Genomic DNA, 14,593 nt, shown 5'->3' with positions numbered 1-14,593 from the left:
TCTGCTCACGCAGTCCGATTTACCGGTAGAGCTGAGGGAGGGGTGTTTGAAAAGGTAGGACCCCTCCATAATAATTTAACATAATATTTAATATCAAAATTTTTGCTGCTGAGAAGCTGATGTAATTCAACGCCCTACAGTGCATAGTTGCAGCGTTTCCCGATCAACGTTTGCAAGGGGATGGATTTTTCAACAATGTTGGTGCTTGTACTTGCATATTCTGCATATTCGTGCAGCTTAGAGGGAGCATTGCTCATAACTGTGTAGTCAACCGGTCAATCATGGCATCCTGTCAATTGCATTATTCATGAAAAAAGGAAATTATAGAATTAAAACCCTATCACACGAGATAAAATGTACCAATTGTGTATATATGCTCAATAAGAAAGTATTCAGCGGCATGAGGTAACATATTGTAATCGGTTAACCTGTCCGACCCGTAATGGAGTCCACTCTAGCACCCAAGCAACGCAGGCTGATGGGGTGACGGCCTAGTTTACTACAGAATATTGGGATTTAACAATTTTGTCAAGAATTCAACAAAGCATTGTCAAATTTCAGGTGAAAACAGGTATGCGTCAACAGTGCACAGATCTGATCATTTCACTACGAGGTCTACTTACCCGAAGTTTCTCTTTTCTTCAATATTGGGTGAACCCACAATCTTTTCTTTAGTTTCAGTCAAAAGTAGCAAAGTCAGCGCCAAAAGGAGCCGCTTTTTCTTTCGGTCTCTACTCATCAATACCGGCATCGCGATAAACTGATTCGAGTGCAAGTACGAGTTGCCGCCGCTGTGCGCTTCCCTACGCCACGAAAAAAACGCTCGGAGATCGATTCTCGAGCGCAGTGAGGCGAAGCGTAATGAAGCATAATGAGGCGTAATGAGGCGCTCAAAATTATAATAAACAAACACAGCCTTCGCCTTCAATGTAAACCAGTGTCCATCACCCTTTAAGTCAAATCTAATATGTTTCTGGGCCTAATATGATCTCACGAAGTTCTACATCAGTTTAAATTCTGACGTTTTAACAATTTTACCAATGGATACGCCTTCAACATCTTGCATCTGGAATCTAAGGTACAAAATACTAATATGCCTCGCGGACAGGCAAAAAAGTCGTCGCGGACCGGCACCGCGGACCGCCGGTTGAGAACCACTGCTAGCATGTCCATGGCGTGCCCTAATCTGGAAAAGTGGACTCTGACTTTTTAAGTTTTAGAGCTGTTTTAGCACACTACCTTTGAAACCTTCTGGACTAAAGACATGGAATACATGTTCCACTTTTAGAAGTAGTATTTATATTTCACTTTCAATTCCCAGTATCATATACTTTGAGTTATAATTAATATCAGTTCTTTTGTCTGGATAACATGCATGTTGAAGTATAAAACCAACTGTAGTAATGCCTTTAATTTCCGGAAATAAAGATACATAATATGGCATTTTGACGGTCCACCACACCGTATCCTATATAACTTCTACGTATTGCTCTTCGACTAAACTACGTGCCTTATAACGAAAATTGGATACCTGTTGGTATGCGGCAATATGAAACAAGCCATGTGAACGAATTAGGATCGTTTTCACAACTACTTACTTACTTTTAAAGTCAGTCAATTCTACTTCTATTTCAAGTAGTTTTAGGTAGCTTATGGAAGAAGTAATTCTACTTCTACTTGAGTATCTTTCTTGTCTACTTTGACCACCTCTGATTATTTTCCGTAACTGTCCATTCCCAGCACGGCCCACCTGACTTTTTGTAAGGCACCGCTTACGCGGATGAAGTGGCGAGGAGGAGCCTATAGGTTAACATCCAACCCGTAGGCATCGGAATTCTGAATTTCACCTCGGTCGGACTCGAACCCGCACCCATTGGTGTTGCAGTCGCGGATTATACCACTGCGCTATCTCGTCACCTTCTTGAGAGTGATGTGATAGCGACGTTTGGTGAGTAGTTTCAGGTTTATGGAGTAGTTTCAGAGCTAATTTTGAGTTCTGAAATCTAAAAAAAAAAGAAATGCGGCAGTTACATATTGTTGAATACTTCAACAAATCCGGACCGTGGGCCGCACAAAATGATCCCACGTGTTTGGTACCCCTGGTTCAGATACTATATATTATACTGTGGAAGGGTGTAAACCTACATTGGTCGCGTTGCCGCATACAAAATAAGTGCAATAAAATAGGTATGGTCGAAAAAATGTCCAATCATCTTCAATGCGTTGTAGAATTGGCATTGCATTCTTTGTGGTCGCATATGTCAACTTTGCACATCATTCACAATGTAGTAATGAGCCATACTAGAATACTCGTCTCGAGACCTAATAGTCGATTCATAACACTGGTCAACACATATTTTAGGCAGACAAAGTAAGAGTGGTTTTAATGGTTCTGAAGGGCACTGATTCCGAATATGACCTTAGTTTTTTTTCAAATTGGCTCTTGTTGTGGAGATAATCCATGGGGCTATTTTGACCAAAATCTCCCATTTTCGCGGTAAGGACTGGATATAAAATCGACTTAGTCGTACTATAAAGTTTAGAAATTCAATCTACTTGTTATTTTTACACACAAAAGACTATTTTAAATCAAAATACAGCAACAGTATTAGATTCATCATAATTACATACTTTCACGGATATCATGTACATAAATAAACTCCAGTCATGCATATGAGTATTTACCTAGATACTCGAATAACGTGGCATTAGTTCAATCAGTTTTACGTCAACCCCTTATTGTAAATTTGAAATAATCAGATGGAATACAATATTATTGATATATGGTAAATCGAAATTGTTTTTTGTACGATATTCGCCAGTAAGCTATTTAGTGAAGTTTCTCGAAAGGTTCCGGCAATGGTCTGACATAATATGTTCATGTTCAATGGTTCATATCATCTGGCCTGGTATCTTTCTTTTGTTGTTCTCATGTCTTGTTAGAACCTCTACCCTTGCTATAATCAACAAGATGATCGGGAAATATACCAAGATGACTGAACAAGAAGTGAACTTTTATGCTCATGTTTGTTCCAAGTTTTCGATATGCAGTTACGAATTTTCGGACCAACTGTTTGTAGTTTGGTGCTTTGTGATCAGCTAAAAAGTTTTATTTACTACATCTTAGGAGAAATTACATGCTGTGAACACCTCCTAATGTGAAATTGGAATCTTTCATCGGTATTCGAATATACCAGATACCAGATTTAAGCTTCTCGTTTGATAGGGTTACTACTTACTAGGTATACCCACTTTGTTGATTCAGTGGAAAATTATCCATTTACCCGTCAAAAGAAATGAGACACATATGAATATAGTAGTTGATCCTTTCAAGGACAAATTTTACAGTTTTATACTCCTCTATAATCTTGGTAGAATGACCAATTGATTCAGGAGAAGATGAATTTCCGTTTTGCAGAAGTACAATTTTTTAGGCTTGACAAACTGCTTTTTTGACATACAAATATTTTTCATCATGCCATGTTAATATTGATAGAATGACTGAGAATGACATGAGGGTTCTTCATAGTCAATTAGCCATTTATGCGCAGTATAAAATTAAAAGAAACTACGATTTTCTTCCTACCAAGTGAAATATTTAAGGGTAAATACAGTAAATTTGGGCTTTTTTATGGGTATAAATATCTTCTGACAGAGAGCCAATCTGACAAAACTAATGTGATATTCGTAATCAGCAACCTAAAAAAAAACCAGAAACGGCTCTCAGATGTTCTGCCTAAAAAAATATCATTTTGTTGGCCAGTGAATCGAATCGCTCAGGTAATCGACCTTACCCAGAGCCATTAGTCCTTAGAAACATATTGCAACCATATCGGGAATACGCAAATCGAAATGAACCAGAACGAATTTCAAGTAATCGTGTTCAATACTCTTATTTTCTCTGAACGTCGATACTCGCGGGTCGTAGAGGAACATTAATTCCCAAAATGTAAATCTACACCCCATTATCGAATAATAAGCATCGTCGTACTACGCAATAGCAAACAAAATGTAGAGATATTCTTCGATCATTACCGCTACTGAATGCCTCGATGATAACTTTCCCTTACAATCTCTTACCAATTAGTCGATAAGTACGTCCCGTTATGTTCTGTGATAGCCTTAATTACGGGAAATAAAATTGCCGTTGGTTAAAACATGGCGCCTTGTATTCAACATCCGAAATGGCATCGGAGATATTAGCGATAATAATGATGTGATTAAAATTAACGCTATATGCTATGACGTGAATGTGTCATGTTATAAAAGACTAGTAAAGGTCTTGTCGCAAAACATTTATGATATCAGTGGGAGCTGATTTTTCGACATATACTCAATCATGAATGGTTATCATCTGTTTGTGTGCGCTTTGTTAGGTATCACAGTCTTTAAAAATGCAGAAGCAAGTCAAATTATGGTGAGTTTGACTTTTGTTATGACTGAGCATGCGACTTTTGTGTGTGGTGTTCTAAAACAACAACGCAGGCAATTGGTTATAGATTTTACTAGTACTAGGCAACATTTTGTATTATACATACATGTAGCCGATATCGAGGTTGGTATGCAATCGGTACGGAAAGCTAAAATATGCATTCGCAGTATTTTTAAAGGAGTATAAAGCATAAATTCATGGCGACAACCAGGTGTTTGCGATATTATAGTATAGACCAGTGTTTCTAAACCGCCGGTCCGCCAAAAGTTTTAGAATTTTACGTCTCAATTCTAAAATGTACGAAGTTTGGCGCTTGTCCATTAATTAGAGAACTAAAACATCAAATTTTAAATTGATGTAGAGAGGTTTGGTGAGTATTTTTCTCCATAGTGCCGTAATAGAGAGTTTGTGGTTTCATATGGGTGTACGCCACAATGTTGCAAGTTTTGCCCGAAACTGTTTAATAATAGCCTACAACTCGTTTCATACAATTTATTTGTGAAAGCTAGAGGGACTTTTAAACAAGAATCGTTACATTCTGACTTTGAACTTGAGCGAAACTGGACTTTATAATAGAGGCGATAGCAAACAGCAAAGTCGCATTTCCTTCAAAGGATACCGTACAATCACAATCAGGTTGCAAATTAACAGGGCGTCGCGAGCTTCGCCTTGCAGAGACTTCAATAGAGCCACATTTAAAGATCTATAATAAAAAACGTAGCACCAATGACATTTCCAATGTTATATTTGAGTTGCATACATTGGTAGTAATTAAATTTAAGGTTGACGTAATAACTAGATACCGGTCGGGTTGTTGAGCCATATGTTCGGCCGATATTCAAAAGATAACTCATCTAGCTTAAGGCGTATTTCAAAAACTTGAAAACATTTATTTGAGCAGGCTGACGCTCGATTGCTATGCTTCGACATGAAATTAACTAGAAAGCCTGCATCTGAACACTTGCAATCAATAAGACATGGATCGATATCCCCAGTGTAGCAGTGGCAGATTATAGTTCTCTGAATCCCAACTATTGTGGCGATATTTGTTTACCTCTATTGGCCGATACTGATATTTCTTTCAAGGGATATGAATCAACAAATTCCAGTCGAAGTAATCCAAAGGAATTGACCGCTGTGTTGGAATATATCAATTTATCGCGAAAACCTCGACCATATAATTAGCACCATGGAGTGTGCATTTGGGATTCACTGAGGCAAATTATTCGCCTTCGCAAGTGCCGAATTCTCAAAAATCAGTGCAAGAAATATCTAAGATTTCCTATCCAGCTTCCGTAGCTTGTGCTTAAAATACTATAATCTACTTTTGTTGGTTGACTATGTACATCAATTGCTTATATAAAGATGTATATTTGTTCGAATTATTTACCATTATACAACGGGAGAGGTACAGAAATTCAATATACAATTGAATAATAATGTATTGATATTGAAATAAACCCGAATATTTTCGGTTGACGGTAATCGTCAGCATCTAGTAGAGAATTGGAAAGAACATTGTATATTAACAATCGTATCACAAAATATGACGTCACCGGCATGCAATTTCGAATCATCGTGGCGTTGCGAAAAAAGTCGAGTTGGACTCAGTAACGTTGGATTCATTCTGCATCCCATTGTTTCAGAACTTTCAAAGGACCTTGAAGGAAGCTAGAGACCAGGAAAGCGTTCTGGAGCCATGTGACAAGTAAGATTTCTTACTTAAATATAAAATATAAACACAATATACCCCTTCCGAGCGAAAAGAGTGTTCATTTCCACCCGTGAACCACCCCTGATATAAGGGTGGAAATATACACCCATATGACACGAAACCAGAACCTATACATCGGACTTATACCGCGGTATGAATCAAGTACAGCATTTTAATCCAAATTATGCATGCAAGTAGGAAGGTAGGAGAGGGGTGTATGATTTATGACGCGATATAAGTCTTAGTTAGGACTCAAACACAATCCAATTTAGAAGATGAGAACGTGTATTTGCTCGTCTAAACGTGAGAAGATGAGGTGCTTGGCATTTTGAATAGGAAACTGCAACATTTAGAAATTCTTCGCGACCCACCAGAAAGCTCCGCGACCCACTAGTGCAGTGGTCGGGAACCTATGGCTCGCGAGCCATATATGGCTCTTTTGGGTATAAGATATGGCTCTTTGTCAAATATTTTTTTGTTACTGAATTGATCAATATTTTGCAGCGATTTGTTGGTAAATTTCCATCATGGCCATAATAATTATTCTCGTGGCAGTATAAACAAGTCTTTGAGAGGTAAAGACAATGCCGTCTTCAGGTTTAGGGGCTCGGACCCCATCTCTTTAAAATCATCTAATTTCAGTTACTGTCACGCCGGCGGCCAATATCACTCGCGAATTCTATGCTGTAGTATTGTTTGTATTATACTGGAGCCGAACCTCGACTGCTGTTAATTGGCGGGCTAATGATTAGTTCTCTGATTGCGCCGTTTATTTAGTTGCCTCATATAACGAGTATTCGTGATGTTAGGATATCTCTTCTGTAATAAACGTTTGTCGTGTGTCGATATCGTTTCGTGGTGCAGCAGGGATTACAGACTGGCATGATAGCCGCGATGGAATTGGAACACACGCCATCGAAATGACTGGTTACTCAAACCTCCTGGCGATGTGTCGGAGTCGAAATCTTGAGTTGTGCGATACGTTGAATCAAAGAGCAGAGCAGACATGGCGACGCCTATTTAAAACGCAGTTTTCAAATACATATTGTCTTCCTGATCTACGGCGCGAAATAAACTGTTGTGGATGTGACATTCACAATTACAAACTCGAATTACAAAGAACGCCATAGCTATCCGCGTTCTACGTTCTCCACGTTCTGTGTAGCACCGGCGATAAAATGTATGCGTATAGCGCAACGTTATGTTACCGCCGAATACTTTGAATATTGAGAAGTCTATAAGTATTTAGAATTTCGGAATCAGTGTGACAGTCACATTCGATTAATACCAGTTATAATAAATTCTAAGCTACTTACGATGAATTGCGTTATCATTGGTGAGGCTTGGCCAGTCTGCATCTTACTTCGCGTTTCTAGCTTTCCTTCCGAACAATAAATACCAGATTTTACAGAGAAAATGTCGCGCAAACGAGGAATCCCATGTAATGAGTTCCAATTAGTACTACCATGTCGTCACGAATTTCCAATCGCGACGTAGCAGTTGATTGGCATGTATGGCTCTTTGAGAGTTGAGACGGAAAAAATAGGGCCAATATGGCTCTTCGGACAAAAAAGGTTCCCGACCACTGCACTAGTGAGTCGCAACCAATGTTCCCTCTAATTTTTCACGCGTCTGCGCGCACTCACCAACTCACTGCGCGGTCCTTTTGACGACAGTGCGTAACATAGGGATCCGAAACAGATTACATTGTGTTGACTAAAAAAAGGTAATCACTCCGGCTAGTTTTCCGGTAATGTGCGGTGTTGGCTAAAAATAATGAAAAAAGGTCGTCATTTTGTCGTCAGAGTCGAGTTTTTCATCGCGTTTTACTTCATTTTCTGCATGCATTATTACATGTGCATTACACGTGAGTTAGTAATGCAAATGGAAAAAACGACTTGGGCACACCAAACAACTAGATGTACTTTGTTGCTGGTCTCGTCACCGCTGCTTATTATCCCGGAAATGTGTACTCCTTGTTACAGAGCTCTTGATGTCGTGTGTTAAAAATGTGAATCAGTACTAGTACGCGCTACGCATAGGCTATCACCTCTGCCGTCCTGGTGTGTACTTGAACTTATTTCATAAAAGGTAGATTGTCCCGATATCCCGTATCGACCGATTTGTACAAACTACAAATTTAGTTAGTTGACTGTCATATAAGGAGTTCTCGTTCTATTTTCGCATTTGAAAAATACCGAACAACTAGAAACACGCGTCGTTGTTCTGTTGTGTGATGTTCTTGTGGTCATTGTTAGCTCGGAGTCGTGACTACTAACAGTGACGTACCCATGGAGTGAGTTTTGGGTATATCAGCTGATCCTATTCCCATAAAATGAAAATTAGGCAGTTGACACGGATTGAATTTAGTTGTTTGTCTTTTAGTTAGTTAGTTGCGGATTTTTAAAGATCGTTTGTTCCAGTAATTGTAGTTGCTCTGTTCAATATCCGGTAGTTTGTTCAGGTCTGTGTGACGCACCTGACAATACTTTTCGCACTGATATTAGTAACAGGTGCCATTTCCTGGGGTTTCATTGCAGAGCTGGTCAGTATATGCTCCCACGCCACTGCCGCTTCCATATACATTTTTCAAAACTACATACTTCATACTACATACTTGAGTACTTTTCATACCTTGGATTTTCTACTTCTACTTCAAGTAATTATGTAATGTCTAGCAATTAGGCCCTTATACTTGTAATTGAGTAGAAATGTACTGAATTACTTCCACTTGCGCATTAATACCAAGTACTTAGACCAGGGGTTCTCAACCTGGGGGGCGCGCCCCCCTTGGGGGGGCGCGAAATTTTTCATTATCAAAAAGGGGGCGTGTTTAAAAAAAGGTTGAGAACCACTGACTTAAACCATCTCCGTGTAATTCCTAGTAGAATGGGATAATTCCTGAACGTAACAAATCCTAATAATGGCTGATTGAACGCATTAAAATTATGGAGGATGTTAATTTCCTTCATTTTCCTTATCGATGAATGATTTCAGGAGACGAGAAGACATTTGCGACAAAACTTCAGAAGAACTGTACGCCGGTTTGTCTGAATGTCAAAACACGACGTGTCTGTACCAACCCACTGTGGGACTGGCCAACCACCCGTATTCGCCTCAATTCAAATATAATCCGCGAGCCATCGTGACGTCTGCTAAGCGAATCATATACTCATTCCAAGGAATGGAAGGAGCAGTCTGCAGGTAATTATTTACACTCTCATAAGAATTGGAAATCATACAAGAACTGTACACACAATGACAGATACGTTCGTCGATATACCATGTTCTTTCCAATTCTTTACCAGTTGCATACGATTCCTCCTGGCGAGTATCGGCAGATAATACTCGGGATTATTTGAATATCAAAATATAATTCAATTGCATTTGTATACTGTGTGCGATGTGTCCAAGATCCATAACGGCATACGTGCGTATCGTAACTTGTGTCTCAAAGCTGATCCATATTACAAAAATAAACGCATTCTGAAAAGTTTAAAATAAAATATTGAAAATGCCAGTAATCCAATTGTGATTGTAATTGTTATATGCGAAATGTTTCTACGCTCAAATTTTAATTCTCACATGTTTTCTGATTATCCTGAAAATGCTACAGCAGAATTGTATCGTGCGAAACTATACAAGCTTGCGGTACAGACATTTGCCATTCTCGTGCAACTCTGATTTGATGTGAACTGTACTTGATTTTGCCGTATTTCTTCCAATTCGGAATCCAATGCAATTTCTAGGTTTTTCTGAAGTGATTAATTCCGATAGTGGTATAATTTTGACAAATCTTTGTAGATGCAAATTCTAATCTAATGGAAAAGCTAAAAATTTTCTAGTCGTCCAATTGTGTACTATGTACAATATGTATAAATTGCGGCGTGGTTACGAAAATGCAATAGCAAAATTTAAAATCCATCAACCAAACGAATCGCTGCAGTCTATTTGGCTACTTAATTTGACTATATACGCCTTCTGCAACAGGTTGTTCATTCACAGTCTACATTTTTCTCATTCATCAGTGTAAAAGCCCAACCTTGCTCCTGCGAAACAGAAGAGAAATGCGCCTGCAAGGCAGCGGCTAAAGTCTGCAAACAGCAATACCGAGTGGAAAGAACCTTTTTCGTGGTGTACAACGAGCCGAAAAAATCTCACAAGTCTCGGTATCGGAAGCCCATCGGAATCATCCAACACGGAGGACATCAAGCCGGGTTCGGGCAGCCTCAATTCGGAATGCCGATAGCAAGCCCGATCCAATCATCATTTGCACAGTCTTACAACAGTCAATCAGCAACTGGTGTACCAATATCTGGTTTTTACGCTAGATCTTTGACTGGTAAAGAACATTCAGACGACTCTGACTCCAAAAGATCTCTAGAATACCTACCAAACCCCGCACTTTCTGGTCAGCCCGGTCAACAATTCAACGAACAAAATTCAGAAATGCAGAAATTTCAATCACTAGTACAAAGTCTTCGTATGAATCAAGCACCACAAGGGTACCCGATGGGTCCCATGTCTTTTCCTCAACAAAACCAAGGAATGGATGGTTTCAATCCATTTCAAGGTGCTCCATTTCCTCAGCCGATGCCTGCGCAACCTCAAAATATGTACCAACAGGAGCGACCGATGCCTGCGCAACATCAAAATATGTACAGGCAGTCTCCTCCTCAAATATCAACGTATTTGCCACAGCAACCTAAAAAAGAGCCGATGTATTCCGCAAACGCTAACCCTACGACTTTTAACGGTTTTCAGCAAAATCAATATCATCATCAACCAAGCTCACCTGTCTATAATCAGTACCCGAATCCAAACCCACAACCGTACCATGTCCCATATCCTTCACATAATCAAGGACCCACCCAGCAACAGCATCACTCACCATCTCCACCAACCTCTGCTCCAGTACACGGGCAATCCATGTTGACTTCGGCCATGTTCCGTTACTTTTTGATGCAAGACAAATCCACATCGACCGGCAACACGTTCCTTAAGATGCTTCCCATTCTGATGAGCAGCAAGGAGATGTCGAAGATGATCAGTTTCGAATCGCTTTACGTCATGGTGAGTCAACATTTATCACCGTACCTAAGGGATGGGCATAATGATTGGATAATCGAATCTGAATTGAGGTTTTATTCTAATGGTTCGGGGCGGCAGTGAAAGGTTTTTTGTACTGGAATGATACGATCCTCGCCACTAAAAGTTGATATATGAACGAGAATTATAGTTTCGAAAGTATTTACCGATGTGGAAACCTTGAAACCATGATTGATCGACCGCAACATGTAGTACAAAGATGCGCATGTGAGTGGAAATTGCATATCTGTGGAGTCGTGATCAACGCACAGCATGATCACGAGGTCAAATGCAATAATCGTGGTCGAAAAAAATGTCAGATTATCTTCAATGTGAAGTAGAACTGGCATTGCATTCTTTGTAATCGCATAAAAGATAAATGTTTTGAACTTTTCTTACTAGTGTTGCATTTGAGACAAAAATCAATTTAAACAAACATGTTTAAAAACAAAGCCCTTGTTTAAGCATGTTTTTTTATCGTTTTGCAAGCCATGACATCACGAATATTCAATTGCGACGTCATAGTGGATTGGCATTGACAATTGAAATTATACGGCAAATATAGCTCCTTTGACGAAATATTTATACGTACTATGGCTGTTGAACCGACTATTATGCGGGTTCCCACCATCTCATATAGTATAAATCGGCTATATCGGGCGGTAGTCGTGCATAGGCTCATACAACATGTTTCTTGGAAAGTATTTACACAATTATGGCATAATTATACAACTTGAAAAACATAATTATGAGATAAATAAATGGTTAAATTTGTCCCATTATCAGGAAGATATTGACGACTACTGCGATGAAAAAATGATGATCAAAACTTTAGAAGAAGGTTTTTATAGCTTTTTGATAACGTTCAAGGGAACACCACCAAAGAAAGATGAAACACTGTATATTGTAAACGAAACCGTGTATTTTGCCGATTTTCACCTTAGCGTAAAGTGCAAATCAGATACTCTCAGATACTTCACACCCTTGAAATGGGTGAAAATGAGTAATTCACACCAATTCTTGTGGTGATATATCCCTTGTGTGTAATGGATGCTGTAGCCGAGGTGTACAACCGTATGAAATCTCAAATGGGTGGTACACGTAAACATAACTTACACCTGATCGATGTATCTCTATCAGAATGGCGTGTTTGATTCATTTTCACCCTCTAGTGCGGGATGGGGGAAGCGAGTGGCGCAGTTGGTTAAGCGCCAGCGTCACGACACTAATGGCAGTAGTTCGAATCCCGGTTGTGACCAACTTCTACGGGACGGAGGTTATTTGGGCTACTCATCGCCGATCTCACTGCAGTTGCAGTGACATTGCAGTGAGCCGAGCTAGAAGTCTCGGCAGCAAAGAAACGATAATGAAGCGAGCGTGACAGACACTGCATGAGAGACCCGAAAAAATGCTATTCAGAGTACGAAAAAATGTAATGTCGTGAAGCACGAAGTCTTAATTTGGCAAAAAGCACCACTGGACTAATAATAATAATAACCCACTAGAAGAAGGGTGTGAAAGCACTATTTTTACCTGAAGGTGTCGTTTGCCTTATTTACACTCTACGCTTTGGCGGAAATATGATAAATACACCTATTTCCCATCGATGGATTTATAGTGTGGCCAAGAGAGCACTGGGTGCTAGAAGTCCGTAATAATGGATCTATGGCATAAATGTGTATCGTCATGCAATAAGCGTATGAATGACCACGATGTATGCCGCCAGGAATTGAAATCGACAACCCATGTGTAAACGTATTTCACAGGTCCCAAACGGATGTGCTTGCGAGTCAACTAACGAAGAAAAAGTGGATATGGAGAAGCCACCAACAAACCACGGATTCCCATTTTTTAATCCATCCTATCCCTTCTTTGGAATGAATCCAGGATTTCAGATGCCTCAACAGCAACATAATCCTTTCGGTCCGCAATCCATGATGAACTTGAACCTAGCCAACCCTTTCAACAACATGTTCCCCGTTCCAGGACACCAAAATATGCCACATCCAGGCGCTCCTGGCTTTGGCAACCAAATGCCTTGGAATATGTAGTACCAATTTATGAATGGTCAAACCGCCCCGGGTTTTTATTAAAGTCTTCTCTCGAAGCGTAAATTGAATAACATATCTATATTGAAATAAATTCAAGTAATTTCGTCTGACACTCGCATTTTCGTGCCTGTGACGTCAAATTTCGTGATACGATTATCGATGTACAATGACGATTACCCCTGACGAGTGTCAGCTGACATATTCGGGTTTATTTCAATATCAATATATTATTCAATTGTATATCGAAGAGTTTGTAAGAGTGTCTTCGAACCGTGACTTCTATTTATTGTGTGTGAGCAATGTTTTCTTCTCTTTAAATGAATTTGTTTATTTAAAAGCGCCGACGAACAAATATATACTATTGCCTAATACGCGTTTTTAATTTTTGACAATGAATACCTGCATGGAATCATTGTAAAAATTGTTCTGAAATGGTAGCGTTGTACAAATTCATAGGTGGTCAATGATGAGGCAATTCTACTTTTACCGAATATTTGTCCGGAGATTTTACTTATTGCAGTGTTATTAGTGATTTTGCGTAAGGCGTCAAAATGCAACTTACGATTAGGAAAGTAGAAACGTTTATTGCTAGAAATTTCCGCCCCCACGACTAAATCTCCTTTTCAAGACCAGTTTGAGAACTTTTCAATCCTTTCGTTTTTTGCTTTTCCTTGAAGTAGTTAGGATAGGTATTGGAAAATGCTATAATACCTTTTGTACGCAATTCAGTAGAAATTTACGGCGTCACTTTTACGTCGACATGAGTAGCAACGTTGCGATATTTCAGGCAAAAATTGTGTAGAATCATTAAGGTTTTGTGACTTAATCAAGGCTTATCCTGTCTTTGTCTTTATACTCCTTTCTCGCCTACATCCCCATGGAGACGGTGATAGGAAGTGGAAATTGAAAGAATTTTTATCGAAGATGCTAAAACTACTTTAAATTCTGCTATTTGCTCTATAATATTCTATTGACGTCTCGGAAAGGCGATTTTCTCGGCTTATAATTGTCCAGATGCAGCATTTCTAGTTTATGTAATCTCCAAGAATATCAACGGCTGTAAAGCTGTTCAAGCAAATGGTCTGAAGTTTGGGAAATGCGATTTTAAGCTAAATACAGTATCTTCAGAATATTGGCTGAATAGATTAGTGCTACCGGTGAACGTGCTAGTGATCGGTTTTATCGGTATCGATATCCGATACAGGTCGCGTTCAAAGTATGGCATCATAACATGTGGTACTCAAACACTCGATTCAGCGATTATTACTCGGCTAGGCATCGAATCAATCTAATACTCAATTGTGGGCT

The 14,593-nt window shown here is 39.3% G+C and overlaps 1 protein-coding gene across 1 annotated transcript; it reads left to right on the top strand.

Moving 5' to 3' along the window:
* Positions 1–4,264: 4,264 nt before the first annotated feature.
* On the top strand, positions 4,265–13,654 carry LOC145449031 (uncharacterized). The gene is made up of 5 exons (XM_080327489.1): positions 4,265–4,417; positions 6,079–6,140; positions 9,144–9,350; positions 10,175–11,219; positions 13,001–13,654. Exons 1-5 carry the CDS (start codon positions 4,340–4,342, stop codon positions 13,283–13,285), a joined length of 1,677 nt encoding a protein of 558 aa, XP_080183615.1. The 5' UTR covers positions 4,265–4,339; the 3' UTR covers positions 13,286–13,654.
* Positions 13,655–14,593: the final 939 nt, after the last annotated feature.

Source organism: Botryllus schlosseri, chromosome 10 (genome assembly GCF_051294905.1).
Source record: "Botryllus schlosseri isolate E-star chromosome 10, Bs_hap1, whole genome shotgun sequence".
Taxonomy (NCBI): domain Eukaryota; kingdom Metazoa; phylum Chordata; class Ascidiacea; order Stolidobranchia; family Styelidae; genus Botryllus; species Botryllus schlosseri.
This window is presented reverse-complemented; position numbering and strand designations above follow the sequence as displayed.